Source organism: Lepidochelys olivacea (genome assembly GCF_965140295.1).
Source record: "Lepidochelys olivacea isolate rLepOli2 genome assembly, chromosome: 11".
Taxonomy (NCBI): domain Eukaryota; kingdom Metazoa; phylum Chordata; order Testudines; family Cheloniidae; genus Lepidochelys; species Lepidochelys olivacea.
This window is the reverse complement of record NC_140421.1, coordinates 31,915,378-31,934,407: the sequence shown is the minus strand read 5'-3', so window position 1 is coordinate 31,934,407 and position 19,030 is coordinate 31,915,378. Positions and strand designations below refer to the sequence as shown.

The following is a 19,030-nucleotide window of genomic DNA, read 5'->3' as shown; positions in this document are numbered from 1 at the left end:
TTTATTGTGTTCATATATGATACTATACCACTCCAAAGAGAGGTTTTCAGTAGATCTGGGTGGATTTCCCCATCCAAAAAGAATTATTTTAACATTTTCAACATATAGAAAAAAGAGCATCTTGTTTATAGTTTCTCCACAATTTGGAACCAGTATAGTTCAAAATGAGAAAAGAAAATATGTCTGACATGCATTGCAATTTATTAGTTTGATAGTATAGACAACTTTGCCCTGAGGATTGGGGCCCTCTGTGGACCAGGGTCCTGTCCGTTTTCTGGAACAGGAAGAAAGCCAGGAGCCAGTTTAAAACAAGGCTATTTATCTAAAACCCCCTTTCTTTGTCTGTTGGTTCCTGGGGAATCCAATTTGAATTAGTATATGTTCACCTTCCACAGCGGTGGCTTCTCTGGAGATGCTAAAACCTGAGTGAATTTGCCAAATTACCCCCCTGCTGTTCTCCTATTTACCCTTTCCATGGAAATTCATACAATTCCACAATAACATTCAATTGAATTTTCAATACAATGAACTCCAAAGATGTTAAGTTAAACCGTACTGAATTAGTTTTATTTCAATAAATTTCATGCAGGATATTGTCAGTCTGTCACAGTATGAGAACCATTCTGTCCTCTGTTCCACATCCTCAGTGTTCTTTACTTATGTATATTTATTTGCCGCCTCTTTAACACACCTGCAATGGCTTTTCATTTAATTGACTGCACTGAAGCCATTAATCTTGTGCTTTACCTAAGGCCATGAATGTTTGAGATTGAGATCCAGTTGAAATTATTGCCCGAGGCTATTTAAGGGTCAAGGGCAGAGAGGCTGTATTCTGTTTTCCAGCAGTAGTTAAAAAACAAAACAGCAAGAAGGTGGATGTGTAGAAGCTGTTGTGTTGACTCTGTGCTATACGAGGACCGCTGTACAATGAGGTGATCCTGCTAAGGCCAACTATGTCAGTGATGCAGCCTGATTCCAGTGATAGTGCAGTATAAAACAGCCACACAACATACCAGAATCTAATCCTTGTATTTATGAGCAATTTACTATCCATTACAAAAGATACATAAGCAGTGCATGAGTTATTTTCTAATGTGTTTTTAAAAGCTATAGCTATTAGGTTATATAGCATCATACAGTAGGAAAGGATTATGCTAATAACATACCAAATAAACAAATGGCACAATACAGTAAAGAAATAATAGAGGTGAGATTATGAATCAAAAGTAAGTAAATGCTCAACTTTATGTTTACCAGACTTGTCATACTATACATGATAAAACAGTGTAAGGAAAGGAAAAATTACTTACTCTTTGTTGAGGATACTCATTCTTTGGAATTGTGTAGTTCTTTTCCTCTTCAGACTTCTTCACTAACATTAATCAAAGAAGGAAAGAGAGGTGTTACTGTTATTAAGTCCTGTAGTGCCGCATGTGTGCTGCCTGGCACTCTACAGTGTAAGTACGCCAAGCTAAAATGAAATACATGTCCCAGTGAGTTTACAGTTAAGGGTCACAATGCTGTGAAGACTTAGGTATGTGCTTAATTATAAGCAGGAGTAGTCCTAGAGTCTTTGTAGGATTGGGCTTTAAAAAACTAAGAATGGGGACAATACAGAGCAATACAGTACTAGACAGACATAGTGGTCATTATAGGTGACATGTTTTGCTGATCTAATGGATTTTCAGTAGATTTTTAAGGAGGACAGGAAAGGTGTTTGGCATACACGAATTGTCTGGCTATTCTAAATACAAGAGGTGGCAAAGAAGAAGACATGAAAATAGGAGCAGGCAAATGGGATGGGAAAAGTATTTAAAACTAAAGTTTTCTGAATTAAAGTTAAAATTGGATAACAGGGCCTATGAAATTATCATTGAGAGGGAGAAGGGCTAGATCAGTCTTTTTCATCTCAAACGTGGATGATCCTGTACCATGTTACGACTATATTCCAGGGGTTTACTTGTGTGCTGTAGCTGCTTGTATTGCAAAGCATGAGGTAAACCAGATTTATAGCTGCTTTGCATTACCAGAGAGTGCCAGTGAATCTGACTGTAAATAAGATATTTTTCCTCTTAAAGACTAAGTACTTCACTTTTGACGCTTATTGAGGTTACAATTTCTGACTTTATGTAGAAATGTAAAATTATTGCTGTACTATTTAAAACTTTTAAAAAATCCATGTTGTGGGGTAGTGTCAATTATTCGTACCTCGTTTGATAGTTTTCTGTTCTGATAGAAAATCAAAGTGTAATTCACTGCAGCAGACTGCTGAATCATTCATTGTTTGAAGCTCTAAACTTTTGATAGGTTTCAGAGTAACAGCCGTGTTAGTCTGTATTCGCAAAAAGAAAAGGAGTACTTGTGGCACCTTAGAGACTAACCAATTTATTTGAGCATGAGCTTTCGTGAGCTGCAGCTCACTTCATCGGATGCATACCGTGGAAACTGCAGCAGACTTTATATACACACAGAGAATATGAAACAATACCTCCTCCCACCCCACTGTCCTGCTGGTAATAGCTTATCTAAAGTGATCATCAAGTTGGGCTTGATGAATGAATGTTATAATAACCCCTCCAACGCATTATTAAGGATCTACAACCTATCCCAAAGGATGACCCAACACTCTCACAAATCTTTGGAGACAGGCCAGTCCTTGCCTACAGACAGCCCCGCAACCTGAAGCAAATACTCACCAACAACCACATACCACACAACAAAACCACTAACCCAGGAACTTATCCTTGCAACAAAGCCCGTTGCCAACTGTGCCCACATATCTATTCAGGGGACACCATCACAGGGCCTAATAACATCAGCCACACTATCAGAGGCTCGTTCACCTGCACATCCACCAATGTGATATATGCCATCATGTGCCAGCAATGCCCCATTGCCATTTACATTGGTCTAACTGGACAGTCTCTACGTAAAAGAATAAATGGACACAAATCAGATGTCAAGAATTATAACATTCATAAACCAGTCGGAGAACACTTCAATCTCTCTGGTCACGCAATCACAGACATGAAGGTCGCTATCTTAAAACAAAAAAACTTCAAATCCAGACTCCAGCAAGAAACTGCTGAATTGGAATTCATTTGCAAATTGGATACTATTAATTTAGGCTTAAATAGAGACTGGGAGTGGCTAAGTCATTATGCAAGGTAGCCTATTTCCCCTTGTTTTTTCCTACCCTCCCCGCCCCCGCCAGATGTTCTGGTTTAACTTGGATTTAAACTTGGAGAGTGGTCAGTTTGGATGAGCTATTACCAGCAGGAGAGTGAGTTTGTGGGGGGGGGGTTGAGAAAACCTGGATTTGTGCTGGAAATGGCCCACCTTGATTATCATGCACATTGTAGGGAGAGTGGTCACTTTGGATGAGCTATTACCAGCAGGATAGTGAGTTTGTGTGTGTGGTTTTTGGGAGGGGGGTGAGAGAACCTGGATTTGTGCAGGAAATGGCCCAACTGGATTATCATGCACATTGTGTAGAGAGTTGTCACTTTGGATGGGCTATCACCAGCAGGAGAGTGAATTTGTGTGGGGGGGTGGAGGGTGAGAAAACCTGGATTTGTGCTGGAAATTGCCCAACTTGATGATCACTTTAGATAAGCTATTACCAGCAGGACAGTGGGGTGGGAGGAAGTATTGTTTCATATTCTCTGTGTGTATATAAAGTCTGCTGCAGTTTTCACAGTATGCATCCGATGAAGTGAGCTGTAGCTCACGAAAGCTCATGCTCAAATAAATTGGTTAGTCTCTAAGGTGCCACAAGTACTCCTTTTCTTTAAACTTTTGATGTTCATTCTACACAAATGCTCTAAAAAGACCGGAAAGTAAAGGAATGTGAAAGAGATTATAGAACAATAGTGCACAGCTACTGACTACTAAACTTTAATAGTCTTATTTAATTTTTTAAGGAAGATTGTAGCTTCTTTTTGTAAATAATAGTCTGTTGAAGGGTAACTATCCCACAATGAGAGAGACTCCCACCATAAATACAGAAACCTAATAAGAAAAATGTTCAAGTGGAGACTGAGTTGCATACCCACATTTGCCCAGACAAAACCTGCATTTGCATATACATGTGAGATAAATGGGGTAGGTTATGCTTGTAGACATTGAATAGTATCGTTCTCCACAAGTAATCCCATTGAAACCAATAGGAACCACTTGTGGAGCAATGGGTTACTCAGTATCAACAAGGGTATCAGCATTTGGTCCATTGAAAGTGCAAATGGGTACTTGTATGTGCAAATACTGTACCGATTTCCCTGTACACACATCGGGCCGAATCCTCAGCTCATGTAAATTGTCATACCTCCATTGACTTCAGTTGACAATTTACACCAGTTGAAGATTTGGCCCATAAATTTTATGGATGCTAGCAAGGGGCTACTTATGGAATACCTGGCCCGACATGTGATGTATTTTAGGGCCAGATATCCAAGGACTTGGCAAGGTCATAAAAGTGAGTGTCAGATATGGAAACATCTTCTGAGCTACGTCCTTTTGTATAAACACTACATGTACCCACAGTATACATGACATATTTATACTAATCACAGTAACAAACAATAACTGATTATAGTCTGAAAAAAACATGTGTTACAAACATTTTCAAAAGTGCTGTTAAAACTTTTATAATAAGCATGTTAGTTTTTTCCTCTTGAATAGTTATGACAGTGTCTGAAAACAGAATTTTAATGAAATTATGCTTATCAGAAATTACATAAGTGTGTACCCACAATACTTCAAGAGGTAGCTCCGCTGAAACTAATTAGCTAATCTCATTTGTCAGCTTGTTGCTTATTAAAATTGTTATTTACTAAATTGTTATTTACTATTTTATTGAAGTCAAAATTGAGTATTAAAACATTAAAATGTTTTGCTGTAAAATTAAAGTTTACTTTGAAATAACAGTAGTTAAAATGTTAAGTATAACAAAAATACTACAGTATCATGTGGATACTGTGAAGTTACAGCAGAAGTGAAACACTTAAAGCCAACTATAAAATATTTATTAAGCTGTTCTAAACTTGGTATACTATTTGCAACTGAGAATATATTTACATATTAAAACTCCTCCCTGTTGTGTATATAGCTTTCATATCTCTACTGTTATCCTCTGACCAGGAAGCTAAAGATCTTTGTTAATGCTGCTCCTGACTGGACAGCATGAACAACATGATGATCTTCTCAAGATAATATGATCATGAAAATATTTCTTCTTTCTTCTTCTCATGAGCTAGGAGTGCCACTTCTTCAACACTTTCAGCCCTTGCTTGGTCAGAAAACAAGAAACAGAAACTTTGGGCCTGATTCTCCACTGCTTTGCACATTATGCAATAATTTACACCTGTGCAAAGTGAATGGTAGAGTCTTACATGAATTTTGCATTCTGCTGTGATAGTGTTTCACACTCACTTTATACATGTGTAAATGACTACAGTAGGGACAAGTCACTTAAAAATCAGGCCTTGATACATGTCTCTTAAGTTTTTAATTTGGTAGTTCCTGGCAACTTCCAGGTCATTGAGCCTCATTTTTAATAGCACTGGATAATTTTAGAAACCGTATGGTAGTGCAAGCATTTAAAGCTGCATGAAAGGCTTTCAATAAAATGCTAATTTTATCATTTGCCATTTTTCATAAAAAAATGAAAATTCTGAATTTTTATTAAGAGATTTTCATGTCATCTCACTAAGTAGATTAGGCTTTCACCTTGAAACAAAAATATTGCCAAGGCCTGTGTTGTGAGTCTGAACCTATTTAAAATACAGGAACAACAAGAACAAATTTGTCCAAATAAACAAATAATGCCCAAATAAATGTGTTAGACTCTAAGGTGCCACAAGGACTCCTCGTTATTTTTGCTGATACAGACTAACACGGCTACCACTCTGAAACAAATTTAGAGAGTGTCTTGTGCATCCTTGAGTAATATTGTACCATCTTCTTGGGTCATACCAGTTTGTCCTGTTAATTGCTCTCGGATCATTGCAGCCATGGTCTTTTGTAACTGCCTGGTTAACTGGCTGCTTGTTCCAAATCCTTGCAATTTACACTACAAGTTACGCTCTCCTTTGAGTTTAATAAACTCTTTCTTTTTCTAAGAGTAAAGGTATTAAAAATCCCCACTTTTTTTGCAGTGCTTCCTACTGCATATCCCAAAAGGAAGTTAAAAGTTTTGAGGAAGAGGGGGGTGTGTCTGTCTGTCCAATGAATAAAGGGGAGGGAAAAGGCTACCTCATGCAAAAAGACAAAGCAGGTTTCTGCTGTTTTAGGGCAATACATTCAGTAGCTTTACTTACTTCTACAAGAAGCAAGATTAGAGGTCTTGCCTATTTATTGAATGGAAAGAGGAAGGATAGGGAGAGTCATGTTTTTGCTGTCATGTCTGGATGTCAGAGTGCATTTCTTTTAAGGTTGTTAGTGAAGAAAATGGAAGAAAAATAATACATTATAGAGAATATTGGACAAAAATTAGCATCCATAAATGTGTTCTGATAATTGTGAGAATATTCATGGATAATTATCCATTCTTTAAACTCTGGTAAAATAGTTAAATGAGTTAGTTTCAGGTGTTTTGAGGAAACCTCATATTATTCATGAAACAGAGATAAAGAATTTCACCCTGGTTTTCAAGCAGAAACGTTGAAACCACAGTTTGATACAACTTGCCCAATGTTTTCATCATATATATATATGCTCTATTGTACAGGGTTAAGTTTAGACAAGAACTGTTGGGAAAACGCCTGATGGAGAGAAAAGAACTGTCCCTTCAAGAAGCCCATGAGAAAGAAGAAAGAGAGAGACGTCTTGAAGCCCTCAGGCAACAGGTGATTTTGTTTCCTGTGCATAGTATTTAGATATACAATTAAGCTACATAAAATTACATTAATATAACACATTACAAAAGCAATCCTTCCGCAATCAAGGAATGAAAGAGTTACGGTTTTCACAGTAACATGATCTCTGCCACATTACACACCCTTTGTGTTTTGTACTTCTGACAATATGATCATTAACATATTAAATGACACAGTAGAATCTGTTGACATTTGGAAGTGGATAGTCATTAATTTCTCTGAGTTGGGACCCTTTTTTCCTTCTGTTGCTGTTCCTTTTAGTTTCAATCCTGTGTAGAGGACCAGCACGAGGCTTATGAACCACTTAAGCCCCCAAAATGAGCGTAAGTGGTTCATAGGCCCTGGGTTGGCTCTCTGCACAGGATTGAGTTTAACTCTCTATGAAGTTGGTGCAGTTTATGAAAAAACTCTATTCCAGACAGCACTTATCCAAGGTTACCAAGTAAAATTTACTGCGATAACTTTATTTTTTTCTTTTCCTAACCTTTGAACATATGTCTTTGAAACATTTATGTTACATTTAATTTTATTTTTAATTTAATTTCCTTCCGTTGTTTTTTGTCTTCAAGGAATAAAAGGGAAATCCAGTATTTGAGATTCTATGCTGTACTCCTGGAAGTGCAGCTTAGAATGTGCAACCCAGAGTGTGGGCGGGGAGCAGGAAAAAGTTTATTTAAACCACTTTTTGTGTCTTTCCAGTTGTGGGCTACTCTGGGGGCCAAAACAGCACCCAGTGTAACTCAGATAGCCCTAGTGTTAGAGCAGCCTCCCCAGGGTAGCCTGCGATTTGCAATGCAAACCAGAATGATCATAGCAGAATTTCCTATGACCCCACCCCCAGCACATGCTCTGCACTGGGGCATAGGCAGCCCAATGCAGTGTGTGACCCAGGCCTGAGTGGCCTGTTTATGGCCTTATAAATTTTTTGAATTAAGACTTTGGAATTGCAGGTTTTACAAAGTCTACAAGGAAGGAAGATCCTGCAGAGCTGAAGGTCTGTAAATGAGGCTCTGAGGGTATGTCTACACTGCAACTAAAAACCCACAGCTGGCCTGTGCGAGCTGACTCAAGCTCGCAGGGCTCTGGATAAGGGGCTGTTTCATAGCAGTGTAGACTTCTGGGATCGGGCTGCAGCCCAAGCTCTGGGACCCTCCCACCTCGCAGGTCTTAAAGCCTGGGCTCCAGCCTGAGCCCAGAATTCTACACTACAATAAAACAGCCCCTTAGCCCAAGCCCTGCAAGCCCGAGTCAGCTGGCACAGGCCAGCCAAGGGTTTTTAGTTGCAGTGTAGACATTCCTATGCATTTCTCTGCCTCAGGTAAGGTTATTTACTGAAAAATTAAATCTGTCTGTCTGCACAGATACAAGCTGTGATACTAATCTTGCAAACAGTTATGTACAAAAGTAACTTGACTGACATTAGTGGTTTAACTGATTTCAAATGGAATGTTTTCCGCTCCTTTTGGACCTCCTGCAGAACTTTAGTAATATAGGGATATTATCAACTTAAACTGTCGGACCTCCTCTGTCCTAGTCCTTAGTTGTCTCTACTCAGAGCAACAGCCCAAAATCCTCTTATGTCTTGATCTAAGTTAGCAAGATCCTTTTGCCAGCATGAGTACACTTTATGCATGGTTCTAGCACTAGAGTTTAGGGTAACTCAGACGAGCACTGCCTTTCTGTACAGGTTTCTGGAACCTGCCAGCTAGTTACAGAGATACAGATTGAATTTACTTTCTTGAGTTTAAAAGGGCAGGCCTAGGCTAGATTGTTCTCTTCTGGCCAAAATGTCCTCATTACATTCCTTTTACATTTTTCAGAGCTGGTTTACAGATAAATGAGCCTCAAAGTTCAATTGGCTGCTATTTCAGTCTTTTTTTTTTAAACCTGTTGAAGTTTTTTTAAGATTGAGTTAAAATATTCTGCTAGAATAACCACATTATTTTGGGATATCAATACAGTAGAACCTCAGAGTTACGAACACCAGAGTTCTGAACTGACTGGTCAACCACACACCTCCTTTGGAATCGGAAGTACACAATCATGCAGCAGCAGAGAGCCGCAAAAAAGCGCAAATTCAGTACACTATTGTGTTAAACATATACTACTAAAAAAAAAAGGGAAAGTTTTTTTTAAAAAAACGATTTGACAAGGTAAGGAAACTGTTTCTGTGCTTGTTTCATTTAAATTAAGATGGTTAAAAGCAGCATTTTTCTTCTGCATAGTAAAGTTTCAAAACTGTATTAAGTCAATGTTCAGTTGTAAACTTTTGAAAGAACCACCATAACATTTTGTTTAGAGTTACGAACATTTCAGAGTTAGGAACAACCTCTGTTCCCGAGGGGATCATTACTCTGGCATTCTACTGTATGTTCCAAACATACTTGGTTAAATCAGTTGAATCATATTGGCATTGGTTACATACAAGAAAGTATATTTTCTTGGTGGCAGTAACTCTCTGAGCTACCACCATGCTTGTGACTGGTACATCAAGGTTAAAATGTCTCCAAAAAGGCTTTTGATGACGATGACACAGTTCCACCTTAACTATTCCTCAAATCAATCATTTTTCTCCATCTTCACCCAATATTGGTAGGGTCTTACTCCATGAAATAGATCCCTTAGTTTTTATCTGGAGCAGATAAATATATTTAGAAAGTCCATTCAGTAGTTTATCTTTTTGACATGGTGAAACTGGATATCACCTTTTGGTTAAAGAGAGATGTACAGTTTTAATATTTTTGCTTGCATTAGTTATCTGATTAGGTGTCAGCAATTATATGATACTTCAGATTGACTTTTCTTCATGCAGTTTGCTGTATTTTTACAAAACAGTATTAGGCCACTTGTATGTACTACAGCACAAAGAAACTACATAAAAATTGTCTAGAAACTGTGATTTATACTGCCTTGCAAGAAGAATTAGATTTGACTCTTTAATAAAGTAGGGACTAACATAACGAGGAGTCCTTGTGGCACTTTAGAGACTAACAAATTTATTTGGGCATAAGCTTTCATGGGTTAGAACCCACTTCATCAGATGTATGGAGTGAAAATACAGGAGCAGGTATAAATACATGAAAGGATGGGGGTTGCTTTACCAAGTCTGAGGTCAGTCTAACGAGATAAATCAATTAACAGCAGGATACCAAGGGAGGAAAAATAACTTTTGAAGTGGTAAGAGAATGGCCTATTACAGACAGTTGACAAAAAGGTGTGAGTAACAGTATGGAGAAATTAGTATTGGGGAAATTAAGTTTAGGTTTTGTAATGACCAACCACTCCCAGTCTTTATTCAGGCCTAATCTGATGGGATCCAGTTTGCAAATTAATTCCAGTTCTGTAGCTTCACGTTGGAGTCTGTTTTTGAAGTTTTTTTGTTGAAGAATTGCCACTTTTAGGTCTGTTATTGAGTGACCAGAGAGATTGAAGTGTTCTCCTGCTGGTTTTTGCATGTTATGATTTCTGATGTCAGTTTTGTGTCCATTTATTCTTTTGCATAGAGACTGTCCGGTTTGGCCAGTGTACATGGCAGAGGGGCATTGCTGGCACATGATGGCATATATCACATTGGTAGATGTGCAGGTGAACGAGTCCTTGATGGTGTGGCTGATGTGGTTAGGTCCTATGATGGTGTCCCTGGAATAGATATGTGGACAGAGTTGGCACTGGGGTTTGTAGCAGGGTTTGGTTCCTGGATTGGTGTTTTTGTTGTGTGGTGTGTAGTTGCTGGTGAGTATTTGCTTCAGGTTGGGGGGCTGTCTGTAAGCGAGGACTGGCCTGTCTCCCAAGGTCTGTGAGAGTAAGGGATCGTCTTTCAGGATAGGTTGTAGATCCTTGATGATGCACTGGAGAGGTTTTAGTTGGGGGCTGTAGGTGACGGCCAGTGACGTTCTGTTACTTTCTTTATTGGGCTTGTCTTGTAGTATGTGATGTTAGGGGCCTTATTCCTTCACCCACTTACTTCCCTGGTCCTTCTCGCATGAACAGAGAGCAACAATACCCGAAGTCCAAAGGTGCAAACAATTCGATGTTTGTTCGGGTGAACTTCCAGCAAGCATGATTCCAGTTTCCTTCCTTAGTATTCTCCTTCCCAGCTCTGACACCACAGAGCCTTACACCTGTGTCCCTGTTCCCATTCCTACCCTTAGCCAAACATGATTCCAACTTCCTTACTCCCATTCCCTGTTCCCATTTCCCCCTTTAGCAAAACATGATTACAATTTTCTTACCCCCATTCCCTGTTCCCATTTCCCTCCCCCACCCACCCTCTCACCCACACCCACTCACTTCCTCATTGACTACAGATTATATAGTAAAACTTGAGTTCTGCTTAGCTATACCTTAACCAATCATTTTTCCTGAAATTTAACTAACCAATCCTAACATATTGTAACATGATTATGTAACCAATTATATCCCACCACCTTAATTAGTTTACACCCAGCAAAATTAATTATACAGCAGACAGGAACAATCACAGAACCAGAGAGATTATACAGACAAACAATAGCAAAGTGGGAACTATAATGACAAAACAATATAGAAGTGAGGATTTCACATCCCAGCTATTGATAAGTGAGTTCTTGCCAGACAGGATGCTATCAAACTAAGTTTCCTTTTACATTTTCTAGGCACTTCCCTTTCTCTGGAGGTGATAGGAATACAATCCTGTCCTGATAGTGCCTAACAGCCCAATAGCACCTTATTTCAATGTGACTAGTTTGGAATGTGAGGATGTGACTGTTCGCTTCCTAGCTTATGGCTGCCTCTGCTGCTTAGCCAAAGGCCTTAGCCTAAGAACAGGGCCTCAGACTGTCACAGTAAGAGAAGGCCCTTACACCAGCAGACAGTGATTTTGATTCTTTCTTTTATACCTCTAGAACTAGCCAAGTGATAAGAATACACCTAAATTCTTAAAGTACAGGCCTTTGCAGACAGGCCTGAATATCTTTATCCTACCAGGTGACTTCTGAGTACCCTTCTGGCTCTGTCAATCTGTTTCTTCACTTCACCAGGTGGGTATTGCAGTTTTAAGAATGCTTGATAGAGATTCTGTAGGTGTTTGTCTCTGTCTGAGGGATCAGAGCAAATGCGGTTGTATCTTAGAGCTTGGCTGTAGACAGTGGATCATGTGATGTGGTCTGGATTAAAGCTGGAGACATGTAGGTAAGTAGGGACTGTTACTTAATATAACTACTAAGTTATTAGTCCACTTCTTTCATCTCCTTCATCACTTTTTGGTTGTTGGTTTTGATTGGAAAGAGTCCCTACATCTTCCTTAGAGCTCCAAGGACACCATCATTTCCCCTCATATATACAATGCACTCACTCAGTTGAGGGAATTGTATATATGAAATACATAAAATAAAAGTAAAATAAATAATAAAATACTGAGGCGATAGGTCTTCTCTTGGCTGCCCAAGAACAAGATCTGGCTTAGATGAGTTGTCTCAGCACCAGGTGGTGGTGCTGTCATCCAAATGCTATAAGAAGCATCATGGATCCAAGGAGAGGCCTCTCTGGTTGAGTAGTTTTGATCTGAGGAGACTGTCCTAAAAACGAGATTGATTTGCTGCCCAGATCTGTAGTTACATCACTTAGTGGCCTAGATAGTGATAGATTGCTGAGAACAGGTGCTCAGTGCTGTGAAGGACTGCAGAACAAACTACTACAGTGCAGGAAGGAGTCTATGGGAGCCTGCTGTTCGTTGAAGTGGACAATGATCTCTGCATAGGCTGTAATCAATAGGTTATTTCTTTTGTGAATGCCTATGTTGAAATTTTGGACTAGTCAATTCAGTTCAGAGGAGTCAGGGGATCTATGCTATTATCCCTTAGCAACTATTTCTGCTCAATAAGATTCTTCTATTGTGTTCTGCCTGATGTCATCTTATGATGGATCTTGAAGGGACATATGTATGTATTTCTGTCAGTCCAATAAGCTGTTCCATCTTTTGACTAGAACTTGAACAAGATTGACTGCCACCGTGTTCAGGACTCCTGTCAGACTGCTGCCTGCCTTATATATCACATTTGACTTTCTGTGAAATTTTCATGAATCCTCTTACCCTCTACCAAAAGCTCCAGCCAGTACTGTTCCCATTGCGGAGATTAAGCAAAGCTATCATTTGTGGGTATCTAGACATATCTTTCAGCAGGACCACTCTTTTGATTTGGAAGCTCACCCTGCTGCCTGTTCTAGAAGATCAGCTCTGCAATCATTGTTTAATTAACCCTTCTCAGTCCCCCTCCTGGGGGATTGAACTGCTAGTTTCGCTCTCTTAAATAGCTAGTTTACTAGTCATAATGAAAGGAAATTATTGGAGAAAGAGGAGTTATTTGTCAATAACTCTTGTTTTGCTCCTGCATTTCCACATTTCTCACTTCCTGTGGCCGCCCCATTTCTCTGCTTCTTCAGAGTTTTCTGAGATTGTTGGATTCAGTGGAAGGAACTGAGGGCAGCTGAGGTCACACATCCTCTTTATAGCCTGGAGACCAATCATTTAGACCCACAGAGGTTGCATTGCTTTTCAGAGTGGTTCAAAGTTTGTCATGGGCACACTTACATCTCACAAATGTGGAGCTGCACAAGGACTATGTTTAAAGGACAACTGTGATTGGTAAAAAGAAAAGGAGTACTTGTGGCACCTTAGAGACTAACCAATTTATTTGAGCATGAGCTTTCGTGAGCTACAGCTCACTTCATCGGATGCATCCGATGAAGTGAGCTGTAGCTCACGAAAGCTCATGCTCAAATAAATTGGTTAGTCTCTAAGGTGCCACAAGTACTCCTTTTCTTTTTGCGAAGACAGACTAACACGGCTGTTACTCTGAAACCTGTTGTTGGTAAGGAACTTTTCTCCACACCAGTCCACTTCATTCCAGTTAGATAGTATCAACTATTTGACTAATAAGTATTTTCATGTAATGTTATTTAGGTTGCTATTGTTGCTGAAATTGATCCAGCAAGAATGATGGCTGATACAGTGGCATCTAAAGCTAAAATGGGCATTGGAACTGAAGAAGAATGTGTTCTTCAAAGACCACTGTTTACATTACGTACATACAGTGAAGAACAGGTAATTGCCTATCTTGTATAGTCTGTGTACAAATGAATATTCCATTAACAGAAAGATTAATAATAGAAAGTTATTGTCACATATGAAACCAGAAATACTGGAGAGAAACTACTAGGGCTGTTGATTAATTGCAGTTAACTCATGCGATTAACTCTAAAAAATTAATCGCGATTAAAAAAATTAATCATGATTAATCGCAGTTTAATTACACTGTTAAAAAATAGAATACCAATTGAAATTTATTAAATATTTTGGACGCTTTTCCTACATTTTCAAATATTTTGATTTAAATTACAACACAGAATACAAAGTATACAGTGCTCACTTTATATTATTTTTATTACAAGTATTTGCATTGTAAAAATGATAAACAAAATAAATATATTTTTCAGTTCACCTCATATAAGTACCATAGTGCAATCTCTTTATTGTGGAAAGCGCAATTTTTGAATGTAAATTATTTTTGTTACATAACTGCACTGAAAAACAAAACCATGTAAAACTTTAGAACCTACAAGTCCACTCAGTCCTACTTCTTGTTCAGCCAATTGTTAAGAGAAACAAGTTTGTTTACATTTATGGGAGTTAATGCTACCCGCTTCTTATTTCCAATGTCACCTGAAAGTGAGAACAGATATTCACATGGCACTTTTGTAGCCAGCATTGCTAGGTATGTACATGCCAGATATGCTAAACATTTGTATACCCCTTCATGCTTTGGCCACCATTCCAGAGGACGTGCTAATGACATTTGTTAAAAAAATAATGTGTTAATTAACTTGTGACTGAACTCCTTGGGGGAGAATTGTATGTCTCCTGCTCTGTGTTTTACATACATTCTACCATGTATTTCATACTATAGCAGTCTCGGATGATGACCCAGCATGTTGTTCATTTTAAGAACATTTTCACTGCAGATTTGACAAAATGCAAAGAAGGTACCAATGTGAGATTTCTAAAGACAGCTACAGCACTCGACCCAAGGTTTAAGAATCTGAAAAGCCTTCCAAAATCTGAGAGGGATGGGGTGTGGAGCATGTTTTCAGAAGTTTTAAAAGAGCAACACTCCGATGCGGAAACTACAGAACCTGAACCACCAAAAAAAGAAAATCAACCTTCTGCTGGTGGCATCTGACTCAGATAATGAAAATGAACATGCATCGGTCTGCACTGCTTTGGGTCGTTATCAAGTAGAACACGTCATCAGCATGGATGCATGTTCTCTGGAATGATGATTGAAGCATGAAGAGACATATGAATCTTTAGCACATCTGGGACGTAAATATCTTGCAACACCAGCTACAACAGTGCCATTACTTTCAGGTGACATTGTAAACAATAAGCGGGCAGCATTATCTCCTGCAAATGTAAACAGACCTGTTTGAGTGATTGGCTGAACAAGAAGGAGGACTGAGTGGACTTGTAGGCTCTAAAGTTTTAAATAAAAATTGTTTTGTTTTTGAATGCAGTTATTTTTTGTACATAATTCTACATTTGTAAGTTCAACTTGCATGATAAAGAGATTGCAATACAGTACTTGTATTAAGTGAATTGAAAAATACTATTTCTTTTATTTTTACAGTGCAAATTTATAATACAAAAATAAATATAAAGTGATGACTGTACACTTTGTATTCTGTGTTGTAATTGAAATCAATATATTTGAAAATGTGTTAAACATCCAAAAATATTTATATTAATGGTATTCTATTATTCAATTTTTTAATTGCTTGACAGCCCTAATATCTAGTTAATATTTTTAAAATTAAAAAGTAAACTCTCTGACATGTATGTTGCATTTCTCTGAAGGATTGTTGTTCTGCTTCCCCCTTCTCTGTTTAGTATTATGATAAATCTTTAGGCTAAACTCCTGCCCTTATAGAAAACTACATCAAGTAAGAGTCCCTGTTGGGTGGGTAGCTATAAAACCCTAAGTAGTAGATATCTTTCAATGAAACGGCAAATTATTCCATTGTCTGGGATGGGTCCTCTACAAGCCTAGTCAGGTGTAAAGGGAAAACACCAAATTAAAATAATGATACTCTCTCAGTTTGAATCAGATTGCTGAGGACATTCCCAGTTCTGCTTGAAATAGAAATTAAACAGTAGTACAACAGTATTATCGGTTGATTTATTTTTCCCCAAAAGCAATAACCATATGTTTAAAAACACTATCCATGCTCTAGAATAATGATGTGGAAAGTCTGTTTAAAAACATAAGTTACACTATTGATATAATTGTGAAGTATAACTTTTAGCCCTGCATCTGCTGAAAATGATGTTGTTAGTTAAGGCTGCTAGATACTTTCCATTATGAGACCTTGTTTTCAGTTTCTTACAACTTTGCCAAACTTTAAGCATTCAGACTGGACTTTTCAATGTTGAGTGTGCCATAAGCTGTGCCCTTTTTTTTTTTTAAGTTTTTTTTTAAGCAGCAATGGTTCAGCTCCTTCCAAGAAGAAAACAAAAGAAAAATAAATTGTTTTGGCCCTTTTTAAAAAAAATTGGAACTGTCTCATTGAAAAGCTCTAGTACCTCCGTATTTTGAAAAAAGGGCTCAAAATTTGTCAGGCAGTAACCTTGATGTCAGGGATGTTCTCTTTGCTGTCCATGTGGAAATTCACCCAAATTTGGCCAAGTTAGAAGCTTCTGTAATATCTCAGTTTGTACATGGCCACTAGAGACTTGTTAGAGTGTGGCAGCTAAATTATCCAAATATTGTGTCTGCAGTGAGTGTGCTCCATCTTGTCACCGCTCCTACATGCCAGCCAGACTATGCTTGTCCCCACAGAGTGACTGAGCATTTTCTATCCCAGGCTGCAGGGGCAGAGCAGGATTTTTCCTGCAATTGCTCCTCTCTGACACTGTAGACCACTGTGGTACTGGGCTCAGAACTGAGAACAGTGTGGCTCTCTCTCCTGTGCCCTCAATACTCCACTGCTAGTCCCCAGGCAATGGGGAGGAAGAAGGCACACTGGAATGTAATTGTCTGAGGAGTGAAGGGAGGGTTGCAGGAGGCAGGGGATGAGCATGGATAAGGAGCAGAGAGGGAGTAGGAGCTGAAGGGTGTGGATTGGAACAGAGGGCATATAATCTCCAGTACAGCACCTGAAATTGAGCCTGGGTACTCTCAGTCTCCACATTCCTCTGCTGTCAGCAAACAGCTGTGAAACCCACTGGCAAAGTGTGTATCTCATCTTCCCCCCACCCCCACCCCAGTGACCTGTCCGTATATAGGTTAACAGGCTCCTACTGCTACCTTTTACTTCATTAATTCAAGTGGAAGAGGTCTGTGCTGTGAATTTTAAGATCTGAACCTTGCTGATGGACCAAGCTGGGAGTCAAAATGGTTCCATATGATGGAATTTCTGTTTTGTTTTTTTAATTAGGAAATTACATTAAAATATGTTTTTAAAAAAATTAAGGTTACAAAGTCAAGCACTGACAAGTTAGGAAATACCAGAATTAAAATTTCCTTTTGCATACGCATTATGATAATTTTTAACTACATGATCACATACAATTTTTCCACAGGACCCCTGTCTCATTCAGTGCTCAGAATCACTGGTACTCTGGGAATAAATCAGGATTGTGAAGTGAATTATACTGTCTTCTGTTGGACCCCTGCCTCATTTGTCATAGAAGTTGGGGATAACACGACCACCTTTTCTCACAAAGGGGTTGTGAAGATTGATTAATATTTGTCAAACACTCAGATAACTATGGTGTGAACACCATAGAAATCCCAGAAAGAAATTAGTAAATCTATCTTCAGTGCAGGGCTAGGATGGCATGCATTAAATAAGTCTTGCAGCCACACATCAAATGTAGAAAATAAAAAGCAATATTAAGTAACTCATGAAGCAGGGATCCTGTGGGAAAAATATATGATCATGAAGTTAAAGGTTATGCATATGTACAAGGAGACTGAAATAAGATTGCATAGGCAATGTTAATTTTGACATTTTCTATCTTTTGAGTCCTTGATTTTCCAACTTTAATGTTCTTTTAGCACAGGTTTTTATGTAATTTATAGAGACACACAAATATATATGTTACATTTTTGAGAAAGTATTAATACTAATATTTTGTTTCTGTTCATCATTATGATATTTTATTTTAACAGATCATTTCTGACCCTAGAGTTCGTGTTGAGCTAGCTCTTCGAGAAGCTGGACTTCATAAAAGTCTTTATGCTAAAGAGATTTTACCAAAAATTCCTCCACTGAAACTTCCAAGAAGGGACATGGAATCTACAGTCTTTAAAATGTAGGATCCAGCATGGATTTCAGAACTCTTTACTATCCTCTGGACTATAATAGGAAAATTTTTAATAAACTTCTTTAATTTAGATAACTTTGTGAATTTAGGATACTACATAGAATTATTTAGTTCTCAGTCAGTATGGTCATTTAAAAATAAATGTATTTCCTATGTAATGCACAGTAGGCCATTTAATACTCCCCCACAATCTTGAATAAAGTTTTGGAACATCATGTTCTTTAAGAGATTGTAATCTAATTATCTGGAGCCAAATCAACCTCCTATGTAAAAGCTTAAGGAAGAGTTTCTGTGCATGGAACCCTCTGTTAAGATTCCCACACAGCATCATGTCTGGGATGCAGTTTTCCCACATGATAAACACTGTGGGGCCCAACCCCAAACCTGGTGGATCTCTGGGGATCCATGGGAGGCATATCCCCTCGCTGGTTCTGATCCTTGGAAGCCTGCTCCCCATTCCCACCATGGCAGTGTGGTTCCTTTGGGGCTCCAGTTGTAGGCACTCTCCCCCTGGCCCACAGTAGCGTCTGAGCATTCCCCATGAAACTCTGTGGGAAAGGTTATATAATATGGGATCCTGCCCCCAGATTTACTCTTTTTTCAGTCCCCTAGAGAGGGCTCCACTGGGTGTGTGATAGTGTTGAGTCTCTTCCCTGCAGAAGATGTGTGATCTGTATGTGGAGGGCTCTCCACACACAGATCACACAGAATACAATTTGGCACTTGGTAAACAATATTTTGAAGAAATATTTTTTGTGTTAATTGGCAGCACAAACCTAAAGTAACTTTACAA

The 19,030-nt window shown here is 38.6% G+C and overlaps 1 protein-coding gene across 1 annotated transcript in view; it reads left to right on the top strand.

The window, feature by feature from the left end:
• Positions 1-18,273, top strand: part of CCDC148 (coiled-coil domain containing 148) — a 169,599-nt gene extending 151,326 nt beyond the window's left edge. The window contains exons 13-15 of the mRNA XM_084642703.1: positions 6,728-6,845; positions 13,816-13,956; positions 18,083-18,273. Coding sequence (XP_084498829.1) covers positions 6,728-6,845; positions 13,816-13,956; positions 18,083-18,229 — 406 coding nt within the window. The 3' untranslated portion in view covers positions 18,230-18,273. The remainder of the gene's footprint in view (positions 1-6,727; positions 6,846-13,815; positions 13,957-18,082) is intronic.
• Positions 18,274-19,030: the final 757 nt, after the last annotated feature.